The following is a 25833-nucleotide window of genomic DNA, read 5'->3' on the forward strand; positions in this document are numbered from 1 at the left end:
TATAATTGTAAACCATATTGTTTGAAATGCAATCTGGATTTCTGACAATACTAAGCAAGACAAAAAACAGAGTATAGTGAAATCACAACCAAGTCAGGAATGCTGCATTACAACTGGATTGACTTCTCTAGATAGGAGCATGGAATAGAGAAATATGCCAACAAATATTTATAAAAAATATACAAATAGAAACAAGTATTCATAGCTCTCCAAGAACGACTTAGGAAGACTGCAGCTATCATTCAGCCAGGAAAGGCTCAACAGCATTGGGGAAGACAAGGTCTCATTTTCTAGATGAGATCTCCCAATGACAACAGTGCCCCTCCTCTTTCTCTCACCCATTACACATTTACTGAATCACAAGAGCACAGGGTAAAGTCCCCATAATCTCAGCACGAAAGGCCATCAGCATGATATGCTGAAACCAGCATTCCCCAGCTCCAGGTATTATGAGTAAATTGGGTTTACCTACCCACAAGCAAACTGCAGAAGCCAACACAACAACATTCACAACAGAAGTGTTACACCTAATATTTGTTCAGATACAAATTCAGAAGATTAACAAGAAGGACTGAGACCCACAGGTTCAATGCATTTCCATGGCAATAATGACATGCAAGAGGAGCTCCTGACTCAGAATGAAGCAGAAGCCCATTAATTTGCACCTGACATTTTATCACCACGCAGTGCCTGAGTTGAGTAAACCACCCCTTTTGTTGTAGGTGTTAGTAGCAGAAAGTTTAAAATTAATTTCCATAATGCATTTGATTGACCTTTAATTTTTACTGTCCACTGTTATGACACATTGTAGAACTATCTAAAATTGTATGTTAGAAAGTTTGTGGAGGTTCACATACTGTAGAATGTAGGGAATTTCGCAGAGATGAAAGGATCTACTTTAAGAACTGACATCATACTAGTGGCTCATCAGCAAAGGTAAAAAGAGCAACTAATAGGAATCAAATTTTTATTTTAATTACAGCTGAACATTCGGTTCAGTGAACAGTGCCACTGCGTGGTAAGGTTGACTTAGACTTTGCAATTATAGCAATTGCCTGGAAAACCAAAATTCTGGGACATATCCTCAAAATAACAATGGGACCTGCCTAGCTAATGTGCCAGTAACACAAGCAGGCGTTTCAGAGCCAACCCACAAAAATTCAAGGTTCTGCTCATTTTCTAAACCCTGAAAAAAACTGTCAGTTATGCACAAAGACTTCATTACTTACTTTTATCCTTTGTGCATATTTGTTTCTAAAACATGGAACAATCTGGTTTTTCCTTATATATGATGACACTTTATTTATGCAGTACTGGACATATAAAAAAGATTAACCCATGAAGCAGCTAAGCTCAATTCTTGTTTGTTGTATGTTTCTTATAAACAAAGAAAATTGTGTTGCTGAGGCAGGCTATTTTGTTAATTTGTTGCAACACAAAGAAATTAAAGCACCCAAACAAACAATTTACTGTTGTTTTAAAACGTACAACTACTAACTTTGTGAATAGGAAATTAATGTAATAGTCCTCGAACCGCAAAGAAACTTCTCACCATAGCAGAACAGATTTTGTATTTATACCGCAGGCACTTTTTATAGATGTGTAGAGACTCTTAGGTTTGCTACGCCAGTATTAATGTAAAACAATTTGATAGTAACTGGCCAAGACAATAAATTAAGTAAATAATTACGTAATAATAATTAATGTTTATACAAAGCTTGCTAGGATGTCCAGAACAGGACAATATAAAGCAGAGTGTTTAAAATATAATACTGAAATTAACTATGGTTTGTATATCTGAACTGCATATAGCCTCAACTCCACAAGACAATAATAAATTCCCTAAAACAATTTTTTCAACTGGTTCCTGACATACCTCTATAGTCTACAATTTTCATTATATAAAAATACTGATATATTTAGTTTTCACAGAAGTATCTATACCACATGTAATTAATTTTATCTAAAAAAAATTAAACTTCAACAAATTTTCAACACAAATTTAACATTTTGAAAGGAAGAATAAAGCCAGCGTCCATAACAAAACATCTTTTAAAAGGATATAAAGCAAGTTATTTTGACTCTCTGCAAAACTAGCCATTGCAAACAAAGTCATCAAAACAAAACAAAGGTACACTTGGTAAATGAAATGATAAAACAGTCTCCAATCCTACACTGGGATACACCAGTAGACCTCTGTACCTGCATGGACTCCCACAAACTTCAGTGGGACTATGCATAAACGCAAGGGTCTGTGATAGTAAGATGATGCAGGATGGGGCCTTAGCAAATTGATTCCTTTTCATCCTTTTAAAATACTAGTGAGTTTGATTACTCTCCCTGTACACATTTTCAAGGTCTGTTGAGGTTTGTTTTTTGTTTTGTCGAGGGGGGAAGATGTTTCCCACTGATATAGAAAGTAATCTCTAGTATAACAGTATTGAAAGTCCCAAGCATTCAAAACTCATGAACAAGGCCCCAAAAATCAAGACAGTGATTTAAAAATCAAGAGATTTGTTTAAAAAAATAAATATGGAGTGATCTTCATTTGCTTTCTAGTTTTAGAGCCTTTAAGGTTCAGCTGGGTCATATTTTTAAGCTTTTGTATGAAATCATAAAGGTAAAAATCTTGGCTTTCATTTTTAAAAAGTGTGATTTTTACTTAAACGACATGAATCCAGGAGCCAAGGCTTTAAGAAAACACCAAATATCGTAAGACTCACAATAGGTCTGCAAGAGTTGGCATGCTTGGATTACATTAATGCATACAAATAATACAAGGTACTGCTCTGAACTTTAAAAGTTCATACTGCAGCAGAGCTCAAAATTAACTCCACATACAAAGAATTCCAAAATGATTCCATACTGTGTTAATGAAAAGAACCACCCCTCTTCTCAGTCCATATTTTCCATTTTGCATCTGATCTCCTTGAGAACCAGAATCACCTTTTTAATTGGATCAAAGGACACCAAATGTAATTGTCAAAACATTTATTGCTGTACTGTACAACACCTGTACTTTAAGCCACTTCAAGATACACTAGGAAGTGACATTACTTACTGTGTCATTGTTCGGTCCAATATGCAAGATGTGAGAGTTTTAGTCCATTAGAATGATTCTCTCTTAAAATCTAGCAATAATACAATCAACATAAATTAAGATCCTAAGCCTGTCCACCAGTCAAATGTGTTGACAAAAACATCAGTAAAGAGATTAAAGTTTCACTGAATCCACAGCCAGCTACAGAATGAGAGAAGAGGCACACTGCAATGTGTTACTTTGAAAGATATATATAATTCTACATAAAATGGCTAACTATTTCTTAATGTGCAATACCTAGAAACTCATGGCTAAACTAAATTGTCAAGAGTGGGGATCAAACTACATTTTTTTTTTTAAAAAAGGATAAAAATAGGATTATGTAAATTGAGATTAGTGCGATACAGCCTCTAATTACAATACAGTGACCTTTTCTCACTGAAAAAAGGTGCTTTGATAAGATTACAAATATAAAACATGCCTGCTTCACACTCATTTGATCGCTGGGCTCAAAACTGTAAATAACCTCATGAGTTGTCTACTATACATAAAAGCTAAATAGCTACATTTTTAAGTGCATAAAAACGGGGAGGCCTAGTTACTTGTCTAAGAAAACACTCTTGCAAGCCACATTTTTTAGAAACACTAGCAAAAAAATACTCCCTATTGGCTAGATTTAAAATGTAGTCAATGGATACAGTATCAAATACCTTTAAATGCATTCCACAATGCCTTCTGCCAACAGCCCCAGATCAAATAAAATGGCCAATGCAATTTCCTTGTTTACTTCAAGAAATTGCAAAAGATATTTCGGTTACACCTGCGGTTTATAAGATAAATACAACTTTCTGCATATTTCTGTGTTTCATTCTTCTAGAACATTAGCGGAAATGTCAGACAGTGTAATCTCTCTGCAGATTTGAGTTGAAAAGGGTTAATTTCTGCACCGCAGTCCCCCAGCATGTACTGTTTGCAAGCCGGAGGAGGAGGGAAGGAAAATGTCGCTTTCCCCACTTCGCTGCCTAGGGTAGATTCCAGAAAGATAAGGAGAGAAGAGGAAAGGAAATGAGTATAAAGCCAGGAAAGGGGCAGCTGAGCCCCCAGGTAGGGGATTCAAAGCAGGATTTTGGAGGAGGAATGTATTTACGCTGCAGTATCTAGCAGCAAACATGGCTGCCTCTGCCCCTTTAAATCCAAGCGAAACGCCTCTCTCGAGCACCACCGAAACATCACACCCTAGCCATGGCTCTCGGTACCGGCCCCGCTTCCCCCCCGCACCAGTAACGCCAGCCTCGCCCGCCGACAAGCGGGGAACGCCGCTGGCCCGGCCAGCCTCCGCGCCGAGCGCACGCCACCCAGCCCGCTGCTGGAGACACAATGGGCTCCCCTCGCCCCAGCCCCAAACCCTCCCACGGCTCGTGCGGCGTGCCCAGCCCGGAGAGCCGCCCGCAGCCCGGGCCCCGCGCCGGTACCGTGCCGCGCCCCATCCCAGCGCTCACCCGGCAGAAAGACCACCCCGCGCCAGCCCGCCTGCCTCGCCGCTCGCCCGGCCGTGCCGTGCCGCTACCCCGCACCCCCGCCAGCCCCTGCTAACCCCACCCCCGCTCACCCCCACCCGCGGGCCCCGCTCACCGTCAGTCTGTTCCATTCTAACTCCCCCCGCCGTGTCCGACCGAGCCCAGCGGAGACACAAAGGGCTGGAGCCGGGGCCGGGGGAGCGGAGGGGAGGGGGGGGGGACAGGACCCCCGCAGCAGGCCGCCGTGGATCCCCGGCCTCGATTTCCGCGCCAGCGGCCCCCAGTTCCACAGGCTCCGCCCCAGCAGCCGCCCGCACCCCGGGCGGTGGGGGAGCCGCAGCGCCGCGGGGAGGCCAGGGAGAGGCCCCGGGGGAGGGGGGGCGGTGAGGGCAGAGCGGCGGCTGGCGGCGGGGGAGGGGGGCGCTGGGTCGCTGTGTCCCGCTCTCGGGCCGGCCCCGCTCGCTCTCCCGCTCCCTCCCTCCCCACGCACACAAAACGCTCCCGTCCACACCACAGGCCGCGGCGGCAGCCACCGCCGAAAGAGACGCGCTCCCATTGGCTGCCGGCGCTGCGCCAGCCGCGAGGCGTGCTGGGAACTGTAGTCCTGCACGGACCCGGAGCGGGCCTCGAGGGAGCCGCTTCCCAGAGCTGTGGCTGGGGCACGTTTAAATGCACAGGGCTTTGCTGGCCAGGCATGCTAGAAGCAGGGTTTTAAATACACTGCCCAAGGCCTAGGAACATGCAGGAGCTCAGAGGGGCTGGGATCCAATTCTAACGCACTAGGCTTTATATACAGGGCAGAAGGCCTGCACCCAGGAGGCTGGACATGTTTGACCAGCATTTTAATAGCACAATGTTTGCATGCTCTAGCGATGAAAATGCCTAACTCGGCACTGCCTATCTTTCTGAGTCTGAGGAACATATAAATCCTGAGATGTACTGGATGCATATGGTTTTCACTGAACACTTACTAATAGGATTTTAAATGTCACACGTATTGGAGACAGGGATTGAAGTGGAATTCACAGGATCTTGGAACATGCAAAAAACACTGCAAGGTGCTGAATACATATTTGATGTAAAAGATTGTAGATGCAATCCCAAAGTCTGATGACACACAGACAATGAGGTGGTGGATGCATGATTAATCTGTGCATCAAAGCATGCATCTACAGTGAGCATTTCCATGCTACAATAATGGGCACTACAGAAATGCCTAAAATACAAAGATGGCTTTAAATTAAATGCAGATGGTCTTGTGACATGGAAATGCTAAGATGTGCTAACACATTTAATCCAATTGGCATTAAATGTTTTGCGTGTTGGAGGAATTCACATTTGATTCATAGGTCTGGGAACATGAGGTGCTCTGATACTCTTGTTTTCAGTCTAGTATAAAGAGCTAATTAAACAGATGTCGAGTGAGATGTGTTGGGTGCATTTTTAACACAAAAAGATTTAAATACAATGCATCAGGCCTGAAACTATGGAAACAATGGAGTACTAACGGTCCAGATTAGTTTTGTATTTACCCAGCAGCAGAAATGTATGCTGGTTACATATTTATCATAGCTCCCATTGTTAAGTACTTAATACAATGACATTTTTAAATGCAATGCATAAAGCATACATGCAAACACTGATATGTACTGATGCATCTTGTTGCCAACCTTGAACATGCAATTCTGCTGGAGCAGGAGGGCAACTGTTAGGTGCTGAGATTGGCCAAGCTGTGCAATTCATTTGCATGTTTGTTATGAAACCAGTGTAGCATCAGCTGAGATGTGCTGGATGCATTTAATTACTGATGTATTGCATAAGGCCTGGGAAAAAGAAAATTCTGCTGGCGAGATTACAGGGTCTCTGCCTTGGATTCTAGTTTTAGCGACTGAGTTTTGGCATCTGGGTGAGAGCGAGAATGCTGTCATATTCAGTAGTTTCTAATCTGATTTTGGCTGAAAATATATCCATCGAAATGCTTGTAATTAATTCCCCACCTCCACAAATTCAAAGTGGTTCCTATGCAAAGATAATTCAAATATTAACTATGCATAATAAATCTCCTGCAACAAAAACAATTAATTTATACCTCACAAGCAAAAAAAAAGGGGGGAGGGAATGGAAAGCAACAAAAATATATGAGAGAATGAGAAAGAAACAAGATGGAAAGAGAATGCAATGCCTGTTACCAGAAAGATCAGATAGTGAAGCAAGATGAATTAGCTGGAAAAAGAGAGACATGATCTAACATGAAAGAGGAAACTGAAGAAATGTGGGTTTTACGAGTCACTGAACAAAAGCTGAGTAATGGTCTCAAAATGTACTGCATTTCCCATTGTCCAAAGGCTGCAGGCTGCACCTCACAAGAATGAGACATTTCTCATGTCTAGGTTCTTGGAAAAAAAATACACTGTAATAAGGTACATTTAAAAGTGCTCCTCCTCCTACCTAAATACAATAAGCCATCAAAAATGGAGTTGACCTAGAAAATACTTCCTCCCTCCCCTTCCCTTCTGTAAATTCTGCAGCACTAAATTGGTGGACTCACATCTGAATTAGTCAGTGAAAAGGAGGGGAATTTACATTCTTTTTGATTTGGTACTAGGTGCTCTTTAGGCAACTAACCAGCACACTTACAGGAAATCTGGTTTTCCTCCATGTATCTCCTCTATAGTGTTTTCTTTCCCCATTCATCTTTCATTGTTGTTGATATGCTTGCACTAATCCAGCATAGGTCTTTAACACCATTTGTTGGTCAGGACAATGCTCACAAAGCAAGGAACTGTAGGCACTAAGAATCCAGACCAGGTAAGCATAATGACAGGAACTTACCTGTTTTTCTTCGCAGGCAAGATTGTCTACTGAGTCATTTGTGTTGTGAGGCAGTATTGTCTAGTGGTTAGAGCAACCAACTAGCAGGCAAGATTCCCAGTTTCAGTAACTGTCTTTGCCAGTGGTTCTTTCCTACTGGTTCTTGGGCAAACCACTCTGCCTCTCTATCAAATGCAGATAATATTGAGCTAACTCATAGGGGAATTGTGAGACTTAACATTGTAACATACTTGAACTCCACTGATGACGGTGCTAAGCATCACATCTTTATTCTTCAGAGGTACAGTGGATTGTAAGGACTAATATTTATACAGTAGTGCCTAGAGGCATCGAACTCGATGCCCCATTGTACAAATTTATAGCAAGTGACAGTCCTTGTCCCACATGGGATTCTTGTTACCTTTTAAGAGTTTAGTGACAGTGGTTTACTTGGACTCCCCGGGCATTTGGTGCACATATATAAAAGTCAGGTACAGGGACTGCAAGTATGATATGGCTGTATTCTTATAGCTAGGCACTAGGAACAGGAGATACAATCACTGGCAATTAAGGGTCTTCACCAGGATTCTCTGATGCCACTTCCAACAAGCCCTCATTGCTATGCATATCTGTACATGACACCACTTCGACACCAAGGTCCAAATGATCAGAGATACTTAACTCCCAATGCGGCCTATGTGTTTCTGAGGCTCTGGACCAGCTCCCTGAATGAGTGAAACCTTCCCAGGCACCCAAGGAGAGGTGGGGCTCTGTCACACTCCCTTTCTTAAAAACACACAATTCCCTAACAACATAAAAACCATGCAATTCTTGTTTATAAGAGGTGCCACAAGAAGTACAGCCCAGGGGAGATCTGGGGCTACTTCAGCAGCAAACCCAAAAAATCTTTGGGGGTCACTTTTTGCTAGCGGCTTTGTTCCAGATTGTGCTGCATACACAATGCTGGCAAGAGGAGTTTAGAACTGAAGTCTGTATCAATGGAAGAACACGTCTGTGTCTGGTGCAGTTCTTACAGGAAGGAATGATACTGCCAGGGCTGTAAATGTTTCAGTGGTATGGGGACTCTGAACAACAGGTTGGAAACTTAGAACACTGGTGGACTAGTCAGTCCTTCAATGGGCACAATCAACCCAACTGTTGCTGATTCTCTTCTGTTCTTGTGGTGGCTCCATAGATTAGACTAAAAGGGGCTTTCCTTCCAGTCAATCCTATGAGGCACGGCAAGGATCTATACATTGCAGCCCAGCTGCTGGGTGACCAAGCAAGCAGAGCCATATTGCTGCGTTTGTGAAGACAAAAGTGCTCTTGTAATCAAATGCTGTATTTGGATTTTTAAAATGACCAGATAATTGTTACTAGTAATATTTGCAAATGGAAAACTCACATTGACTTGTACGGGCTTTGGTTCAGGCTCTCAAATGTGTATGCTCAGCTTCCACTGATTTCAGCTACACAGGCACATCTGACGACAGACTGTCCCTAGAAAGGAGTAGTGAAATCAGGAAGGAATTCATGCACATATCCACCCACAACTCCATATTAAAAACCTTGCACAAAGAGAGGTATGCTGGGTGTTTTCAATCCTCTGAAGCTTCACAGCTAGTGTAGCAGATTAAAATCCTCTATTCTAGTATAGTGAACAAGGGATGCCTGCTTGATCACTTCAGAGAGCAGGGTTCTTTGTGTTTGGCTGCGCAAACAGTCTCAGTGTCATACTGTTATTGTACATCATTGCAAATGAGAATCTCTCCCAGCAAAAACGTCCTCCTCTATGAAACAGGAAGTATGCTTAGTCGCTTCCTTCTTTATTCCATCAAGATTTGTTCTACTATAGAAGGTTTTGCTGTAAAGCTTTAATATTAAAAGGCCTATACTAACATAATACTTCAAGAATTTTTGTGGGGAAAGAAAGAAGACATGGATCAATAATATTTCTTAATCTAAGATGTCTGAAGAACAGGCCTTCATTGGCATGTCTTTACTGGTTGAAAGAATAAACACAGACATAAAGAGATCTCTAGTGGCTAAATTAAGGTACTTTCTTCCAACCTCTATTTATTTTTTAAATACAATTCATCTGCTTGGACACTAGCTGGTAAATCTGCCTACTGGATTAATAGCAGTTTGCATTTCAGATTATGTTCTAATCTTTACCACATCATTCTTATAAATGCAGAATAGATTCAGAGTAACCTCTCTAGTTCTGTCATCTGCTAAGGAGGAGATTTTCTCCTCCTTGATTTCAAGAATTTGGGGAGCCCTTAACATTTGTCTTGAGACTCGCTTTGATTCCTGATGCCACACAAACCCATTTTGGGAAGGCAAAACCTAAAATAATGTCTATTTTTATGTCTATTTTTTCTTCTCACATCCTCCCCAATATAATTTATAATGTACTATATAGAGAGAGATATCAAGTGGAATAATTTAAACATAGATCCTTCAAATATAGGCAACACATTGCTTTATAAAATTAAAGAAAACTGTATGATGCTTTTGGTGTATTGGTCAATACTAAGAAATGAATCATGGGTCACCATTACCTTTTCACTTCTGAAAATCCTGCAAATGGACCAGGTCATATAAATGAAAAACATTTTGTACTGAATTTAACATTTAGCCGAATTAAACATTTGAAATGTCAGCATTGATTTGATTAACATGCTTTTTCTTTCCTTTAAAGCAATGATTTTGCAAACTTTAAGCCAAGACTATGTAGGATCCAGCAACAGACAGCATAGAACAGAAAAGTCACTTCCAGCCAGTACCTTGTCTTCATACATGTCTGTAAAGCTCCTCTCTCACACACGTGCGCTATGTAAATAAATAAGTAAAATAACAATAGGTAAAGAGATGCACATGCAGGAATTCCTTTGTTTTAATGCTTGTTCGGTAGAGGGAGATAATTTTTCAAAGGAAGCTCCTGAATTAATGAGTTAATGTTTGTAAGGCACCTTGAAGAGATAATGGTCTAAAACAATAATAATAATTAATAAATCACAAGGCAGAGCAGAAAACAAACATTCAACATTCATTTTTCCTGTTTTTCACACAAATTTTGTTTTGAAGGAAACTTCCATGCCTATGCTAACCACGATTATTACATTCAGCCTGTGGAGTTGTCATGAACACACAAATGGAAACTTGCACATACAAACATTGAGAGCAGGGAGATCGTGCCTAGGCACATCTCTTGAGGGCTTTTGCAAATGTGTAGGATGTGGGGCTTTTTTCTTTTGGGAGCAGAAAGAGAAGAAAGGTCTTTCTGACTCATTTATCTTTCATGGGGGAGAAGCTGGCTGTGTCCTAGTTCACAGCAAAGGTGGGGACGCGCGCTCATTTTGTGGCCTAGGGACATGCAGCGGGCTCAGGGAGCGGAACAGAGTATCGGGAGGAGTGGCTGAGTTAAAACAAAACAGACACCCCCCCTCCCCCCCACTCCCTGCAGCCGCCCATTGCCTCGGGCTGAGTCACTGACCGCCCTGAGTCTTGAGTCAAAGACTCCAAGTGACAGAGCCCCCCCCCCCCTTTCCTCTAGGTCAGGCCGGCCTGTGAGCCTTGCCCCAGGCTGCAGAGGAAGGGCCGGGCCGGGCTGGGCCGAGGGAAAAGCCCTTCCCGACCCCGCTAGGGCCTCACTTGGCCCGGAGCCTGTGGGCAAGACCCAGAAGCCGCAGGGCGGGAAGCAGCTCTGGGTGGGGGCCGGGGCCGGAGGCGTGGACTGCCGGGCCGGCCCAGAGAGTCACAGCAAGCGGGTCTTGGGGGGCAGCGTAGCCAAGAACGTGCCCTCAGCCATAGCCCAGCGCCGCACGTCACACCTGTCTCCACGGTAACAAGCGATAGCGTCACGCTGACGTCACACACAGCGCCCTCCCCACAGAGAAGCCGGAGCCTACCAGCCGGCGCAACAGCCCCAGCAGCGTCAACGGCGGATATCCGGTCAGGCCCCGCCCCGCCCCGCCCCCTCCGGGTTGTGAGCTCTCATTGGCTGGCTCACAACAGGCCCCGTCCTTCCCCCCCTCCCCCACCGTCCTTCTGAGTCCTGTGCTCCCATTGGCTACCTCCGAAGGGGGCGGAGTCCCGCCGCCATGGGCCGAGAGGGACGGAGGCATAGAGCCAAGCGGTAGAGCGTCCCTCTGTTTCCGATCGCGGGGGGCGATGGGAAGGAGCTAGCAGCGGGGGAGCGGAGCGGAGGCCCGGCGAGAAGCAGGTGAGTGGGCCCGGTAGCTACGGCCGGCAAGGGGCTCGGCTCGGCCCGGCCCGCGCCTGCCCGGCCATCCCTGGCTCGCCCCGGCCATCTCCCAGCCCGTCACAGGCCTGGGCCCGGCGCTCGGGGGAGCCAGCCCGTCGGTACGTTCCGGGGGGTCGGACTCCTGGGAGAGGGGCCGGGCCTGGCGGGGCGGTGCGGTTAGAGCGAGGGACGGGGGAAGGGCGGGAGCAGGACGCCTGGGTTCGTTTCCCTAGGTCTGTCAAGGAGGCGGCTGGACCCCGCTTCCGGGGGTATCCGGTGGGGCCGCCACTCGGCCCGGCCGTGCCCGGCGCTCCGGGTCCCCGCCCCGCTGGCAGGGGCGGTGGGCAGGGCGCTAACGCTCCGGCGTGTGAACGCTCCCAGCACAGCGCGGGCTGATGAACGCCGCCGTCCTGCCGGGACAAGGTGCAGCCGGTACCCTTCTCCCCTCCCTGTCCTGTCCTGTCCTGTCCTGTCCTGTGGAAACCCTGGCAGCAGGCCGAGGGCTCGTGCAGACTGCTGGGCAGGCCGCCCGCCTGCCCGCCCGACCGTGCCTCTGCTGCCAGGGGAAGCCCCGCTCCTGTACTTCTGGGACAGCAGTCAGCGAGCTGCCCAGGACCAGCAGTGTGCATTCGTTCAGGTGCTGCTTCCGCACTTCACCTGGTGGTGACAGCAGGAGATGGAGCTGTCTGCCTAACTCTGATCTGCTATGGCTTGTCTGGGGCCAGCTGAAGATTGTAGAGAGCGCGGGTATTATTTTGGAGACCTTTGGAGTCGTGGGAGGTTATGGGTATGTCTGTCAGGAACAGAAGGCAATTGTAATGAGTCTTAACACCTTGCTAAAGCTATGTCTACCCTAGCACTTCTGTCGGTCAAACCTTTGTTGGTGGTGGTGGGGGGAACACCCCCTTGGCCAACATAAATTTCATGACAGACACACCGGTGTAGACAGCTACGTCGGCAGGAGCTGCTCTCCCACCAACATAGCTACTGCCACTGGTTGGGGATGGTTTAATTATGCTGACGGGAGAGATCTCCCGTGTAACCGCTCTATGCTGACAGGAGACCTTACAGCAGCAGCGGTACAGCTGTGCTCCTGTAAGCTCTTTAGTGTAGACTTAACCTAATTGAGTGAATCTAAAGTTAAACTAACTCTTTCCTTTTGTATCAGAACATCCAGCAGATAATTCCAGGGCAACATGGCGTTCTACAGTTGTAACATACTCCTTGCAATAGCCAGGTCAAGGTAAGAAATTTACTAAGACTTATTTTAATCTTATTTTGCTATTTAGAATTCTTGATTTGTTCCAGTACTTTTTGCATCTTTAGTTGTCTTAAATATATTTAAATAGTAGCCACTTGTATGTAAAACATCTGAATAAAGCTTTATCTGATAACTGCCTGATAAAACTGTTGCTATAGTGATGGTTAATTTCTTCAAGTGACTGATGCTTTGTTTTAGTTCTGAGGCATTGTAAGAAGTGTATGCAGCAATTAACTTTTCATTCAAAATAGGCTTGCTGCTGTTGTAAATGAGGCTACGTGAGGTAAAACAAAATGTTTAACCTTCGTTTGAGAGAGTTCAGTCTCTTTATTTTCCAAGCACTGAAATCGATTTTGTGGTTGGTTAAATGTCAGAATGAAATGGAGGTATTTATTAGAAAGGGTATGGTAGTTGTCGTAGTACATACTAATGTGATAAGTCTTATTCCTATTACACAAGATAAGATTAAAAATCATAATGTAAAACCTCCTTCCTTGGTGTTTCTAACATGCTGTGCCTTTTTGTGATACCAGTGACATTCCATTGGTGCTATAGATAAAATAAGAGAATATGAGGGATGTTCCAGGAAGTAGCCTGGCTGTGGTGACATGATAGGGATAAGGGGTTTGTTTGGGTTTTTTTTTTTTTTTGTTTTTTTGGTTTGTTTATTTGTTTGGGATTTTTTTTGCTTGTTTGCTTGCTTGCTTGTTTGTTCTTTCTCTCTCTTGGGCTGATGATCTTCTGTCATAACCATTAGTAGAATGGCGGCTTCTTAGAACTAGACTGAAATACTGAGTTGCTCCTTTGAGAGGACTGCTCACCAGCTAGAACAATGCAAAACCTTTAAATGCTTCATCTGCCAGTTAAAATCTGCTCCCACATCCTTTTTAGGAGGCCTATAGGAAGATTCTGTGTGATGAATTTGGAGTGAAGAACACTAATTCAATGCTCAACTTTGATAATTAACTACGGCAGAGAATTACATGCTTAAAGTAACTAGCTTCTCTTCCGTTTCAGAGGCCCTCATCTTCTAGTGCACTCCAGCTGTTCTCCATATTCCCCATCAGTTGCATTTGTCCAGCTAGTGGATTCTCATTTAAACCGAATGTATATGAAAGACTCTGAAAACCAACAGTTACTACACTGCACACTGCTGGCCCCTGGACTACCTCAACTACGAACTAAAGCAGTGCGAACACTGCATACATCTACTTACAGGCATCAAGAGTTCCACGATAAACCTCAGCCGCCCCAAAGTGCAATAAACCAGGACACTGAGCATGCTAAAACTCTGTCAGACCAAAGTACAGAGACTGGTTTGGGGAAGAAATCTTTACGCCAAAGGATAGTGGATGAACTGAAACATTATTACAGTGGTTTCCACTTGCTTTGGATTGATACAAAGGTTGCTGCCAGGATGGTATGGAGGCTGCTACATGGGCAGATTCTCACTAGGAGAGAAAGGCGAAGGGTGAGTATGAACTACCCTACACAGACACACTGGCGATAATTTGCTAAACTGATGTGTCGAGAATCTTAAAATATCCAAGATAATCTTAAAATAATCTGTTCTGTTTCCAAACATTCTTTGAATAGAGGTCAAATGTGGACATCTGTTTAAAACTTCCATGTGAATTTAGTGCTTGTAAAAGGGTAACAGCTCAACAGTCCAGAAAACTGAAATCCTCTGTGCAGTCTCCATAAATAGTACATTCTCCACAAATAGTACAGCACAAACAAGTGGCAATGCAGGTCCCCTGGGTTCTGCCAAGAACCTTTATCCCTATTCTGGAGAGAACCCCTCTGAAATGAGAGGAGCATTCAGTTTCTGTCCTCCATTAGTTTCTACAAGACTTTGAAAAAATAGGACAATTGCTAGGGTACTTTAGAAGTGGCCAGAGTAGTTGTTCTAAGTACATAGATGCAGTCTTAAAAGCACTATTAATTCCTTTGTCAAAGGAAGGCCATGTGATAAGTCCTAAATTTAGATACCATGCTGATATTCCTCTGGGTTATCCAAGTGACTGGTAATGCTTGCACTAAGATTACCTTTAGAAAGACTTCATTAATAGGATCCAAAATAGATTTTCTTTTAACTCTGTCAAAATTAAAATAACTCCTGCTATGCACTTCTCTCTGCAGCTGCTGAGAACTTGTGCTGATCTCTTCCGACTGGTTCCCTTCTTGGTGTTCATCATTGTGCCCTTCATGGAGTTCCTGTTACCTGTATTTCTGAAACTCTTTCCTGAAATGTTGCCCTCAACTTTTGAGACGGAATCAAAAAAGGTTTGTGTATCAGGCTGTTGACAAAGCAGACTGCTTCAGTAATTGAGTCGCCATTAACTAGGAGAGTGGGTGCTAACTCGCTAGAAGGATGTTAGGATAGCAGCTAACCTAAGCCATACTGCTAGAAGCTGACTAGCCATCATGCCAAGATGAATTGTTCTCCAGTACTCATCAAAGAATAGCGAGTTTAAGCAAGTGTAGGAAGGTTGATCTAGTGGAGAGAGCAGTGGAATGGCACTCAGGAGATCTGGGTTCTATTTCTGGCTCAGATTTCTTCTATGACTGTGGCCAAGTCACTTAATCTGCCTGTGTCTATTTTTTTTGAAGGCGATAATACTGTGAGGATTAAATCCATGAACGACTGTGAGGTACTCAGATACTATAGTGATTGGGGTCAGACCAGTACTTAGATAGGAGAGGTCTGCATCAAGGTTATTTGATAACTGATTAAAGACCGGAGTAGTACAAGAGAACTGAAGGGTTTTACAAGTATCCTGCCCAGAGTGGGCTGTCTTTCTCTCTCCTTATCTCCTCGCCCTTTCCCCGCCCCAATTTCTCCTTCTTCCCCAAAACTCTAAACTATTGAGAGAGGTTTTCTTCCCCTTCCAGTTCAGAATAATGTTTCAGATTAAATGATTGACCCTGATATAGACACCTTAGCTATGTTTGGTAGGTAGGCTCATTTTAATCAGGTGCCCCTTATCACTCAGTAGAGGCAGAGCCAGTAGATCAAACATAACATGCAGAGAGTGTGATGGCACGAGTTAAATACTGTTAGGTTTTCACTTCACTAAAATGTTGATAGCTTCCTCCTTTCTCAAGGATCTAACTTGGGCCAAAATCCTAGCGTCACACATGTGGACAGTTTCCCTAGACTCTGATGGCGATTTCCCACACTTCCAAGGGCAGGATTTCCCCTTTACCCTCCAACCAAAGCCACCTGAAACCATGAAGGCTAGTTCTATGTGACACATTGGGCCTATCAACTTCTCAGCCCTCCTCAGTATCCTACAATTGGGCTATTGTCAGCTGCAAAAGGAGTGAGCAAGTAGTGGGCAGAGAATAGTTGAAATCTGGGTCACTTAATTCTTGCTGCAGTGCTTGATACTAACTATTCAAAATGTCTGTTACTACATGGGCAACTGTTGATTAGCACCCATAACTGTAAATTAGTTCAGCCTTGACTCGCTGAGTAAGAGTGTTTGACCCAGTTGCACAAAGTGGATTCACGTATGCAGCGTTATAGCAGAGTCTGAAGACTGCCCTCCTATTGATCAGTCCATACATGGCATGCAGAGTAACCTTGTTCACTCCTTTCTACTTGGCTCCAACCAGAGCAAGGCAGACTTTAAATGAGGGATACAAACCTTCTATATATTTTACCTTTTTGTCTTTCTCTCACTGCTCCGTGTTTGGTTTCTCTGCTAGAGAATTGATTTTGATACAGTCAGTGAGGCAGAGTGACTGGTAGAATAAGATTCACGTTATCAGATTTTGCTGAAATCTCGGCACTGCTGGTTTATATGCATATTGTCCCCTGCCCTTGTGGTCCAGTGTTGTGTGCCTTCTACAACTATGAGCAAGCCAGTATTAAAGATACTTTAATGGCCTAGTAGATGCACCATTCTTAACCTCAAACCCCGTGGATTTAAAGCACTGTTTGGATGCAAAAAATAGTTACATTACCAATGACACAACCTCTATTCTAGCTGGGTTTATTAATATTAACCATAAGGACATTGGAGGTCATTATCAGGTCATCCTGGCTCAAAGCCTAGGCTTAGTCTAGTTTTCACACACAATATAATACAACTTATATTCATGTGAAGAATCCTCCCTCAGTAAAACACTTACATTTACAGCACCTGTCTAGTAAGTGGGCTTGAAACTGATACTTCACTTGTCCAAGCCAACATGCCAAGAATAGTCAGCAGCAATGATGAAAAGTACATTTAGGTTTTCAGAGATTCAAGGGTGATTAACAAAAGGAAGGGAACTTATCACAACTTTCTCTCTCCTGGAGTTCATGATGAGCCTTTAACTAATTTTTGTTTCCTAAATTAAGGAAGAAAAACAGAAAAAGAAACTAAGCGCAAAGTTAGAGCTTGCGAAATTCCTACAAGAGACTATTGCAGAGATGGCCAGAAGGAACAAAGCAGATACGGGAGAGGCCACCAAGCAGTTCTCTTCCTATGTGCAACAGGTACAGCAAGTAGTAAAATAGGCTGGAGGGGCGAGGAAATCCTGTGCAGCAGGACTGCAATGCCGGTAGATACAAAGACCTTTGAAATGCTCTTGTGCCTGGGGATAAGGAAGTATGGGATTTTTAGGAAACAAAAATCGGAAGAAAATCTGTAAAGCAACATTGCAGATTAGATGAATAGAGTAAATTCTTGCCCACCTTCTTGCATAAATGAAGTGCTGGTTCATAACCTGTACAGAAACTATCACAATATTGTTGAACCATTCTGTGACCTGTAACTGCACTGGCAATCTTCTCTGACAAACCCTGGATTAGAGAAGTTGCAATTCCTTGATTCCAGGTTTCAGTGGGTGGTGATGGTCTGTTGTTTTAAAACAAATGCTAAATGGAGGAAGAAAGTTGTTCCTGTCCATCTATTGACCAGAAAGCTGCCGCTGTTGTGCTCACTGTTGAAACTTGAAAGCTGGCAGAGCCTTGCTGTCAGGCATGTATAAATGCTAAGGGTTATTGGTAAACGGAGTGCCCTTTGGTGGCCACTGCCTTGGGGAAGCCTTGTGAGCCCAGCTATCTGGGGAGACTGTGTCAGGATAGAAACACTTATCTGATCTTAACTCTAATCTTAACCAGCAGAAAAGCTCTTTACGTAAAGAAGTTCTTCAAGTGGCCACTCTAAGAGCAAATTAGAAACCTTTTTCTATTTTCAGACCCTGGGCCTCTGAACCTACACAATATCAGTTTAGTAGCCACCAGCAAGAAGCAAACAAATGCTAAAATGAAATGATTTTGGGGGGGAGTGTTAGAGTGAGGACTGGATTCAGGACTCCTAGTTTCTGTTTCCAGCTCTGCCACTGGCTCTTGGGATGCATTCATATCTGCTGCCTTTGCTTTGTTGTGCAGGTTCGTCATACTGGCCACCAGCCCAGCACCAAGGAGATCGTGCGCTTCTCCAAGCTCTTTGAGGACGAGCTGACCCTTGAACACTTAGAACGGCCCCAGCTGGTAGCCCTCTGCAAACTGCTCGAACTGCAGCCCATTGGCACGAATAACTTGCTCCGCTTCCAGCTTTTGATGCAGCTGAGGTCTATAAAAGCAGATGATGAAGTAAGAGTCTAAAACAAATAGCATGGATGCAATGTGATCCGCTCTTAGTACAGGAGACCTGGGTTCTAGTTCTGATTCTGCAAGTCACTTCCCCTCTCTGAGCTACATTTTGCCCATGTGATATTATAGGTAGGTTGCTCCCCATATTAAGAGGGGAGAATGGTTACTATTTGTAAGAGTGGGATTGTCCCATGAGAGATTCTAGAGAAGTGGCAGTTCAGACCTCCAGTGCCTTCTATCCGCTCTACCAAGGGGTAAGAATTAAAGAAGGTGGCCTCCTAGGATTTCAGTAGCCTGCAGCAGTGAAGGATTGCAGAGCCCCTCTCTTATACTTCAGTTTTATCATATGCCGTTCTGCAGAAACTTTGCGCTGTTTCTATTGTGTAACTAGCAATCTGTATTCAGAGTGTACTTATGCCAGGCTCATTCCTGTGGCTGTCCAAACATGGGAGCATGACAAATGAGGAAACCTGGCACTACCATGAGACTTGAATGAAGAATCTGGAGGCCTTTTGTTAGAAATTATGCTGTTGTTTAACTAAGTGGCTCTTAGCCACCTCTGACTTAAGTGTATGACTATAGGTTCATTTATACAAATAAAGGCCCAATCCTGGAAATCCTTGTGCATGTGAGTAACTTTACCCTGTGAGTGGTTGCATTAGAGTGATTCAGTAGGACCCCACACAAGAGTGGAGTTACTCATGTGTAAGTCTTCAGAGGCTCAGGCCTGTCACCTTTAGCTGTGTTCAGCGTGCAGTTAGGCAGTCAGGAATGCGATGTCTGCTGAATCCCTGTTTTGTGATTTACCTCTTCATATTACTGGTTATTGCTTTGTTTGTTCTTTATTCCCCTCAGTACATGCAGGTATCAATTCAGTACCAGGCTTAGTGAATAAGCTAGGGGCTGGACTTCAATAGGCCTGAATGTGAATGTTCCTTTTCCTTTCAGATGATTGCTAAGGAAGGTGTTAATGGGCTAAGTGTGTCCGAACTGCAGAGTGCATGCAGAGCCAGAGGAATGCGATCACTGGGGCTCACAGAGGAACAGCTGAAAGAACAACTCAGACAGGCAAGTAAGGTCTTGCCTGCTACACAAGTCTTGGAACTTTGCACAGAGAGTTTGTCTTTTACTTAACGGGACCTTGTCAGATGTTCAGCCTTCAAATTCCCTGGCTTTAATGGTTGACCTTGTCCTGAAGATTCATAGCACTGTTTTGTTGTTGATCCGCATTTGCATAGCTGAACTGTAAAGCACGAAACATACAACTTCCATTAAGGTTTAATTTAAAGGGATAGCGACTCATGAGCACCAAGTGCATGTGCCTATCAGGAACAGGACATAGTACCCAGGGGATTACTTAAACCACGAGAGCAACAAAGGCCTTGCATAATGAAAAGTGGGCAGTGCTGGAGTGGGGCAGATAAGACATTGTAACTTGTCTGTATAGTGATTCGTAGATTCCAAGGTCAGAAGGGACCTTTTGAGATCATCTAGTCTGACCTCCTGCAGAACACAAGGCCATAGAATGTCCTCAAAATAATTCCTAGAGCATATCTCTTTTTTTTTTTTAGAAAATATCTGAGCTTGATTTAAAAATCACCGGTGATGGTGGCAGTTATTCACAGGTGGCACTGCCCTTGGCCTCTGTATTGGGGCTTTATTCCGCCTGGGGTTAGGGCCACCATTGCCACAGGTGCTCTATTTTTGGATAAAACGTAGAGTGGAAGCTCGAACACTTAATTCTCCAATGGTAATCTTTCAAGAGTAGGAATGTTAACTCCAGTCTTGCAGTCAACTTCTATGTAAGGAAGTAATCTACCTTCCTATACTTCCTCTCCAGCTTCAGCTGGATGCAATATTCTTCACTCCCCTCTGAAACTCTTTAGTGCTACTGTGAGCTGGTAAATAGCTGTTGCCTTCCACCTTGGGAGGTAGGCAACTTGAACCTCTATTAGCTTAATTGGTCACATGCTCTGGAGTCCTTCACGATGAAAGGTGCTGTGCAATGCTCCAGTATTCTCCTCAGTGAACTGGTGTTTAAACAGCTGACTCCTGAATCAATTCTAAATAACCCTCTTTCCCTCCTCTCTCCCCCCATGTTCTGTAGTGGCTAGATCTACATCTGAAGGAAAACGTTCCTCCTTCTCTGCTGCTGCTTTCTCGTGCTTTGTACTTGATAGATGTGAAGCCGAAACCTATTCAGGTGTCACAGAATGAGGTGAGTGGGCTGAAGAGTAGTTAGCCTGTGGCCTGGGTCCCATTTAACAAAACAAGAACTTTCAGAAGGATCACAAATGAAGGCTTTAGTTACAAACCAAGCCTCAGTCACACAGCACATGTCCTGCTGTATAGTCCACTAGACACCTGCTCTAAAACGGTGTGTGCACCATAATGACTAGTTGGTCCGTAGGGACCTGTGCCGACTTGGCGTCCTCAGACAGCTGGGAAACATCCCACTTGGCCTCTTAGAGAGGTAGTAATGGACGGGGTTTCATATTGTTTATCTGAATTTTTGTTCGTCTTAAACTAGTCACTGTGCTAGAAGCTAACAGATTAACAAATTCTGGTTGTGGTAAAACAGCTGCCAAACTCGAGTGTTGATGGTTGAGATGACAATACCTGCATGGTGTACTGGAAATATCTAAATAAATGATTTGGGGCCTGATTTGCAGAGGTACTGAGCACACTCAGTTTCAGTTGACTTCAGGTGGAGTTGAAGGGTGCTTAGCATCCCTGAAAAAGCTATCCCTTAGCATGTAATTCTAGGGACTTGGTCTTCCCATATCCATACAGTCCCTGGCATGGTTTACGCTCCTGCAGGATAAATAACTGTCTGTCCAATTTCCATAATGGATATATGCTTCAGACTTCTGCCCAGACAGATGTGACAAATGCCTAATTCAGTGCTTTTTTGCTTGCATTTTTCTTCCTAATGTTCTAATTGTTTCTGAAAAGCAGACTGGGATCGAGACTGAACCTGAACAGTGCAAGAAACATTGTGCTAAAAAACTAAACTTTGCCTACGTGTTTCTTAACCTGGAGTCTCCTCCTAGTCTGCATAAAATACAAGCAGCCATATTGAGCTCTTTTTTTCTTTTTTTCCTTAGGTTCGGGTTAGTGAGGCTTCTGCAGAAACCTCAGTTCTTGAAGCTAAAGAAACTTTGGTGGATTCCGCACCCATTGTGCAAGGAAGGAAGGTTAGAAAATGATTCATTTGCAAAGAGTCATCAGTTAGATTGGTATGAAATGCTACAGGTTTGGGAAGTATGAATGAGCATACCTTATCTGAATTTGGAAGGAGATGACCTTTTGGTCTGGCGTCCTTAGCTAGTATCTTTGAATAGAGCACTGGAAGGAACAGAAATCATTGGGTCCGGCAAGTTTCTCTGTCTGTCAGACTCTTGCAGCAGCACTGCCTTTGCCAAGGAAAGAGGGGATGTTGAAAAGGTAGAGGAAGCGGCAGTGGCATCACTTCCTTCACTAGTGCTGGAAATGCTGCTGACTGTTCAAAACAATGTCACCACCAAGGTCCGACAGGAGAGCACTTGTGAGATCCTTAGTTATTCAAACCAATTTTCCTTAAACTAGAGAGTCACGTGCTACTTTCTTCTGTTCACATCTCAGCTGAAAGAGAGTGTTTACATTCTGAACACATTCCACGCTCCTCCCCAGATGACTTTCCTGAGGGAGTTAGCTACAAGCATTGGAGGAGTTGGGGGTAGATTAGCATGTGACACACTGCATGCAGCCAGAAAAGCCAGATCACCAAAGATGGGGTGAGTTAGTGTGAGCCACCGGGGTCAAATGAACGGTAATAGTTGAAGTTCAGAAAAGGAAAGCTTTAAATTCAGCTAGAAAGATTTCTTAATAGATACTGACTGTGGAATAGTCTCCCAAGCGAAGCGATGACAGCCCAAGCATCTAACATGAAAATTAGAAGTGCATCATGGGGAGTTCCTGTGCTCTAGCAGGGAAGTGGCGTGTCTGGGGCCCAGGTAGATCTCGTCTATGTTCTCATAGAGTTCCCCGATTGTTAAAATGCTTTTTAAAATATTTTTCTCTTGAAGGGGGAAGAATTTCTATCACAGCCATCGGAAAAGTTACCAGTCCCTGAAGTATCAGTCAAGCCTCCTCCAGGAGAGGTAAGCACCTGGGCAGGTTTTGTGGGTTGTTTTGTGGTGTTCGTTAACAAGGGACGTTCTAAACTGAGCCATTTAAAAGAGCTGAAAACCAGCAAAGAGCTTGCTCTTTTTCCTGCCCATTCTTTCTGTAATGGGAAATCTATTTAGTTGGCTGGATGTGGGATTAGGAGCCTCACTTGAGGCACCCAAGTTTGGCAATTTTGGTCTGAGTTGTTTCATTAATGGAAAATCATGTTCTTTACCTTAACTGGAGAAATCTGCTGGTCTGGTTTACAAACACTTGGTATTTTAATAGGTAAACACAAGCTGTCTGTCTGCCAAAACCACTCTTTCCCACACTAATAATTACTAATGGACATTAGTTCATTTAATGGAAGATGTATCTCAACACCCTACATTGATTTAAAAGTCTCAGTATTTATTGAATTTTAATAAACACATTTGGACTGAGCCTGCTTTTTTTTTTTTTTTTTTTTTTTTTAAGTCTACAACTTTCTCTTCCCCCTAGACCAAAATGGAAGCATCTCAGAGCAGCAAGGCCAGTGCCAATGGAGTCTAGCCCTGCGCCAGCCAGGACCATGGATCAAGGGCACCGGAGGAGGAAGACTCCACACCTCTGTACCTCATTGAACCAAACAACTGGATTAGCAGTGTGTTGGCAGGCTCCCTCCCACACCAAGGCTTTCAGCTGTCCAGGGGACCTCCTCAATCAATTGTAGATTGTTTTACTAGCCGCTAGGCCACACAAAGGACACATCCCATTCAGTGCCAACCTGTCATTTAAAATACCCCCTATCAATTAAGTTATATTGTAAATATGTAAATACTTCTATTAAACTGCTCTTAGCTGTAACTTGCCTGATGGCTGCGTTAGGATTTGTGCTCTTAAACTTTTGTAAGGCAGCATTTGATTTGTATGAAGAGTTGGAGAGCAGAAGTGGGCTGCGTTTGGTGCTTCAGTACAAATATCCCTCATCCACATTGTGGGACTCCTGTGCGAGATCTTTGCCACCCAGTCAGGGCTTGACTGGACTGCTGAAGCAATTGATATAGGCCACAAGCCCTTGATTATTACGGAAACCTCCATTTGTTAGCTATTATTCTGTGTTAATCTAGCAGTTCACGTCAGTGGCTATCAAGTTTTCACTGAGGAGAACGAACAGTGCGCTGGAAGAGACAGAGGAAGGGCCTGCAGTATCTTTAGTGGAGAGATCAAGACCATAAGGATTTAGAAAGGCTTTGCTACTCTACTCGTGTTTTCCCAGTTTAAAGAGGGCATCCTCCGTTGCATGTTGCATCTGCTTCCTGCCCACAGTTGGCTGCGATATGGAGTATGCCAGGGTCCCAAATACCGTTCTAGTACAAACTTGCAGTAGGCCTTTTCTATGGCAACAGCTTGCTGAATGGCAGTGACCGGGGCTTTCAAATTAAACTGCCTGCTTGTTTTAAAATAAAGTGAGATCAGACTTGCCTCTTTAAATCTAATCATTGTATTCTTAAAACTACCCAGCAATGAGTACTCTTTTAATACTGTTTTAAAACAATGTTTTCTTTTTCAGTGGTAACGCTCTCTCTGGTAGATTGTATCGGAAGAGACCAAAAAATGTGTGGGTTCTATCACTTACTCATTTTGGCCGCCTGTGCCTGTAAGTGTTCAAACTTGCTCATTTTATGGACATAGTGAACTGGATGTTTCTGATGACTGTAGTAGAATGTAAGTCAGACTGAATCACCAGAACCACCCCTGGCTAGAGCAGTCTGTTTGGGCATTATTTCAATTTGTTACACCAGGCTCTTGTTTGTACAGCAGAACCGGCTCAGGCGGCAGGGATGTTTTGCTTGTACTGTATTCTTAGTTAGTAAACACCATGTACCTGGAGATACAAATCTCTGCTTTGCTAATGCAAGTATTGTATGAAGATGAACAGCTGTGGTGTCTTGCTAGTGGTTAATAGAAGACCAGTGTGATTCCAATAAATGCCCTGCTGCTCCAGCATCACACTCTCCTTTGGTTATTTTAGTGAGGCTATCTGGCCGATAGTCATCATTACACTTTGCTAGATGAGGGCAGAGGAACCTTTAGCTGCTTGCTTGTTCACTTTGCAGCTTTTGTGTCTTTGATAGCTCAAGCATTTGTGTGAGACCCTGCTCTAGCAAGTTAATGCTGCGTGACCTGTGCACGGCAATGCACTCTAGGTGTTGGACGGTAAAGACTGAATTTAATATATAACACTTGTTTTGGTGGAACTCAGTTTTCTCAGAGAAGCTGCTTTTCACAGATGAGAGAACATGGAGATACCTGACTTGCATGACTGCTCGCTGTTACCGGAGGGTGCAATCACAAGGTGGGACGATGGAGGGGGAGGTAGATGACATTACCAAAGGTTCACTCGAGCTCAGCTCAAGTTACAGATCTTGGTTTTGCTCACAAATGGCATTTTGCAGTAGCAGCAGTCCAATCGTGAACTGCGGGAGCTGTGTAGTGTAGCTACTATGATTTCAGTGAGCTGCACTCCATGTGAATACACAACACAATTCTATTGCTATTGATGATCTCTTCCAGCTCTGCTCTGCCCACTATCAGTAGCTTCTATTACTATTACCAAGGGACATGTCCTCTAGCATGATGCTGAGGGGCCATGTAGCAATTAGGCCATACATAAGTCATACAAAGCAATCTTGATCAATGTTTCTGCAAAGTCTCAGGGTTGGAAACTATTCCAGACATCTAACCAAATTGAGCACCATGCTAATTAACTTCCTAATTAATTAAAGGGGAATATGCTTCCCCTTAGAAGTCTTTGTTTTATTTTAATCTTTAATAGACCATCCCTCTTCAACCCAAAACAAGACTTGAGCCTGTGGGGTTAAGTATATAAATGGGAGGAATTCTTCATTAACAAGACCTGCAAACCTGTTTCTTGCTGCTTAATAACTCACTATACAAAGGCTCAAGGTACAAAGGTACTATGCAATCCACATGGGGCTTGCACTTGTCAGAACAAACATTTCCTGGGAGGGGAGCAAAGGTGGAAGTTCCAGCTAAAGAGAAGGAAGGAGGTGGGGTGAGAACAAGGTTCATTTCCCAGCAGCAGAGACATACCGAACGAAGGTGCAAAGTAGAGTTTGGGCAGTAGAGACTAATTAGGCTACATCTACATGCCCACTTTAGTCAGTATAACATGTCGCTCAAGGGTGTGGGGGGGAAAAAAAGCACACCGCC

The 25833-nt window shown here is 43.9% G+C and overlaps 2 protein-coding genes across 6 annotated transcripts in view; one reads left to right on the forward strand and one right to left on the reverse strand.

Annotated features, from left to right (window-relative positions):
* Positions 1–10203, reverse strand: part of NSD3 (nuclear receptor binding SET domain protein 3) — a 66948-nt gene extending 56745 nt beyond the window's left edge. For 2 of the 4 annotated variants that reach the window (XM_067544939.1, XM_067544922.1), the window contains exon 1: positions 4673–5032. The gene's annotated coding sequence lies outside the window, so the exon portion shown is untranslated. Of the gene's footprint in view, positions 1–472; positions 779–4672; positions 5033–8773; positions 8869–10157 lie in introns of those variants that run through there. The other 2 variants (XM_067544931.1, XM_067544955.1) reach the window with 2 other exon arrangements.
* Positions 10204–11454: 1251 nt separating this feature from the next.
* Positions 11455–25490, forward strand: LETM2 (leucine zipper and EF-hand containing transmembrane protein 2). 2 transcript variants are annotated; one of them, XM_067545000.1, is made up of 11 exons: positions 11455–11596; positions 12786–12860; positions 13896–14349; positions 15021–15164; positions 17230–17367; positions 18265–18468; positions 19417–19536; positions 20576–20686; positions 21576–21665; positions 22536–22610; positions 23095–25490. In XM_067545000.1, the coding sequence occupies exons 2-11, from the start codon at positions 12814–12816 to the stop codon at positions 23116–23118; spliced, it is 1407 nt and encodes a 468-aa protein (XP_067401101.1). In that variant the 5' UTR covers positions 11455–11596; positions 12786–12813; the 3' UTR covers positions 23119–25490. The 2 variants fall into 2 exon arrangements, with proteins under 2 accessions (XP_067401101.1, XP_067401093.1); XM_067544992.1 differs by having other exon boundaries at positions 11457–11596; positions 23119–25490.
* The last annotated feature ends 343 nt before the right edge of the window (positions 25491–25833 follow it).

This window comes from Emydura macquarii, unplaced genomic scaffold, assembly GCF_026122565.2.
Source record: "Emydura macquarii macquarii isolate MOO-44397 ecotype Brisbane River unplaced genomic scaffold, CSIRO-AGI_Emac_v2 contig_201, whole genome shotgun sequence".
Lineage (NCBI taxonomy): Eukaryota > Metazoa > Chordata > Testudines > Chelidae > Emydura > Emydura macquarii.

Bases quoted from the DNA above. Each gene is read 5' to 3' on its own strand.
- LETM2 (XM_067544992.1), top strand. From the start codon at position 12,814: ATGGCGTTCTACAGTTGTAACATACTCCTTGCAATAGCCAGGTCAAG. The intron at 18,469-19,416 runs GTAAGAGTCTAA...TTTTCCTTTCAG, and splicing joins CTATAAAAGCAGATGATGAA to ATGATTGCTAAGGAAGGTGT. The intron at 21,666-22,535 runs GTTAGAAAATGA...TTTCTCTTGAAG, and splicing joins CCATTGTGCAAGGAAGGAAG to GGGGAAGAATTTCTATCACA.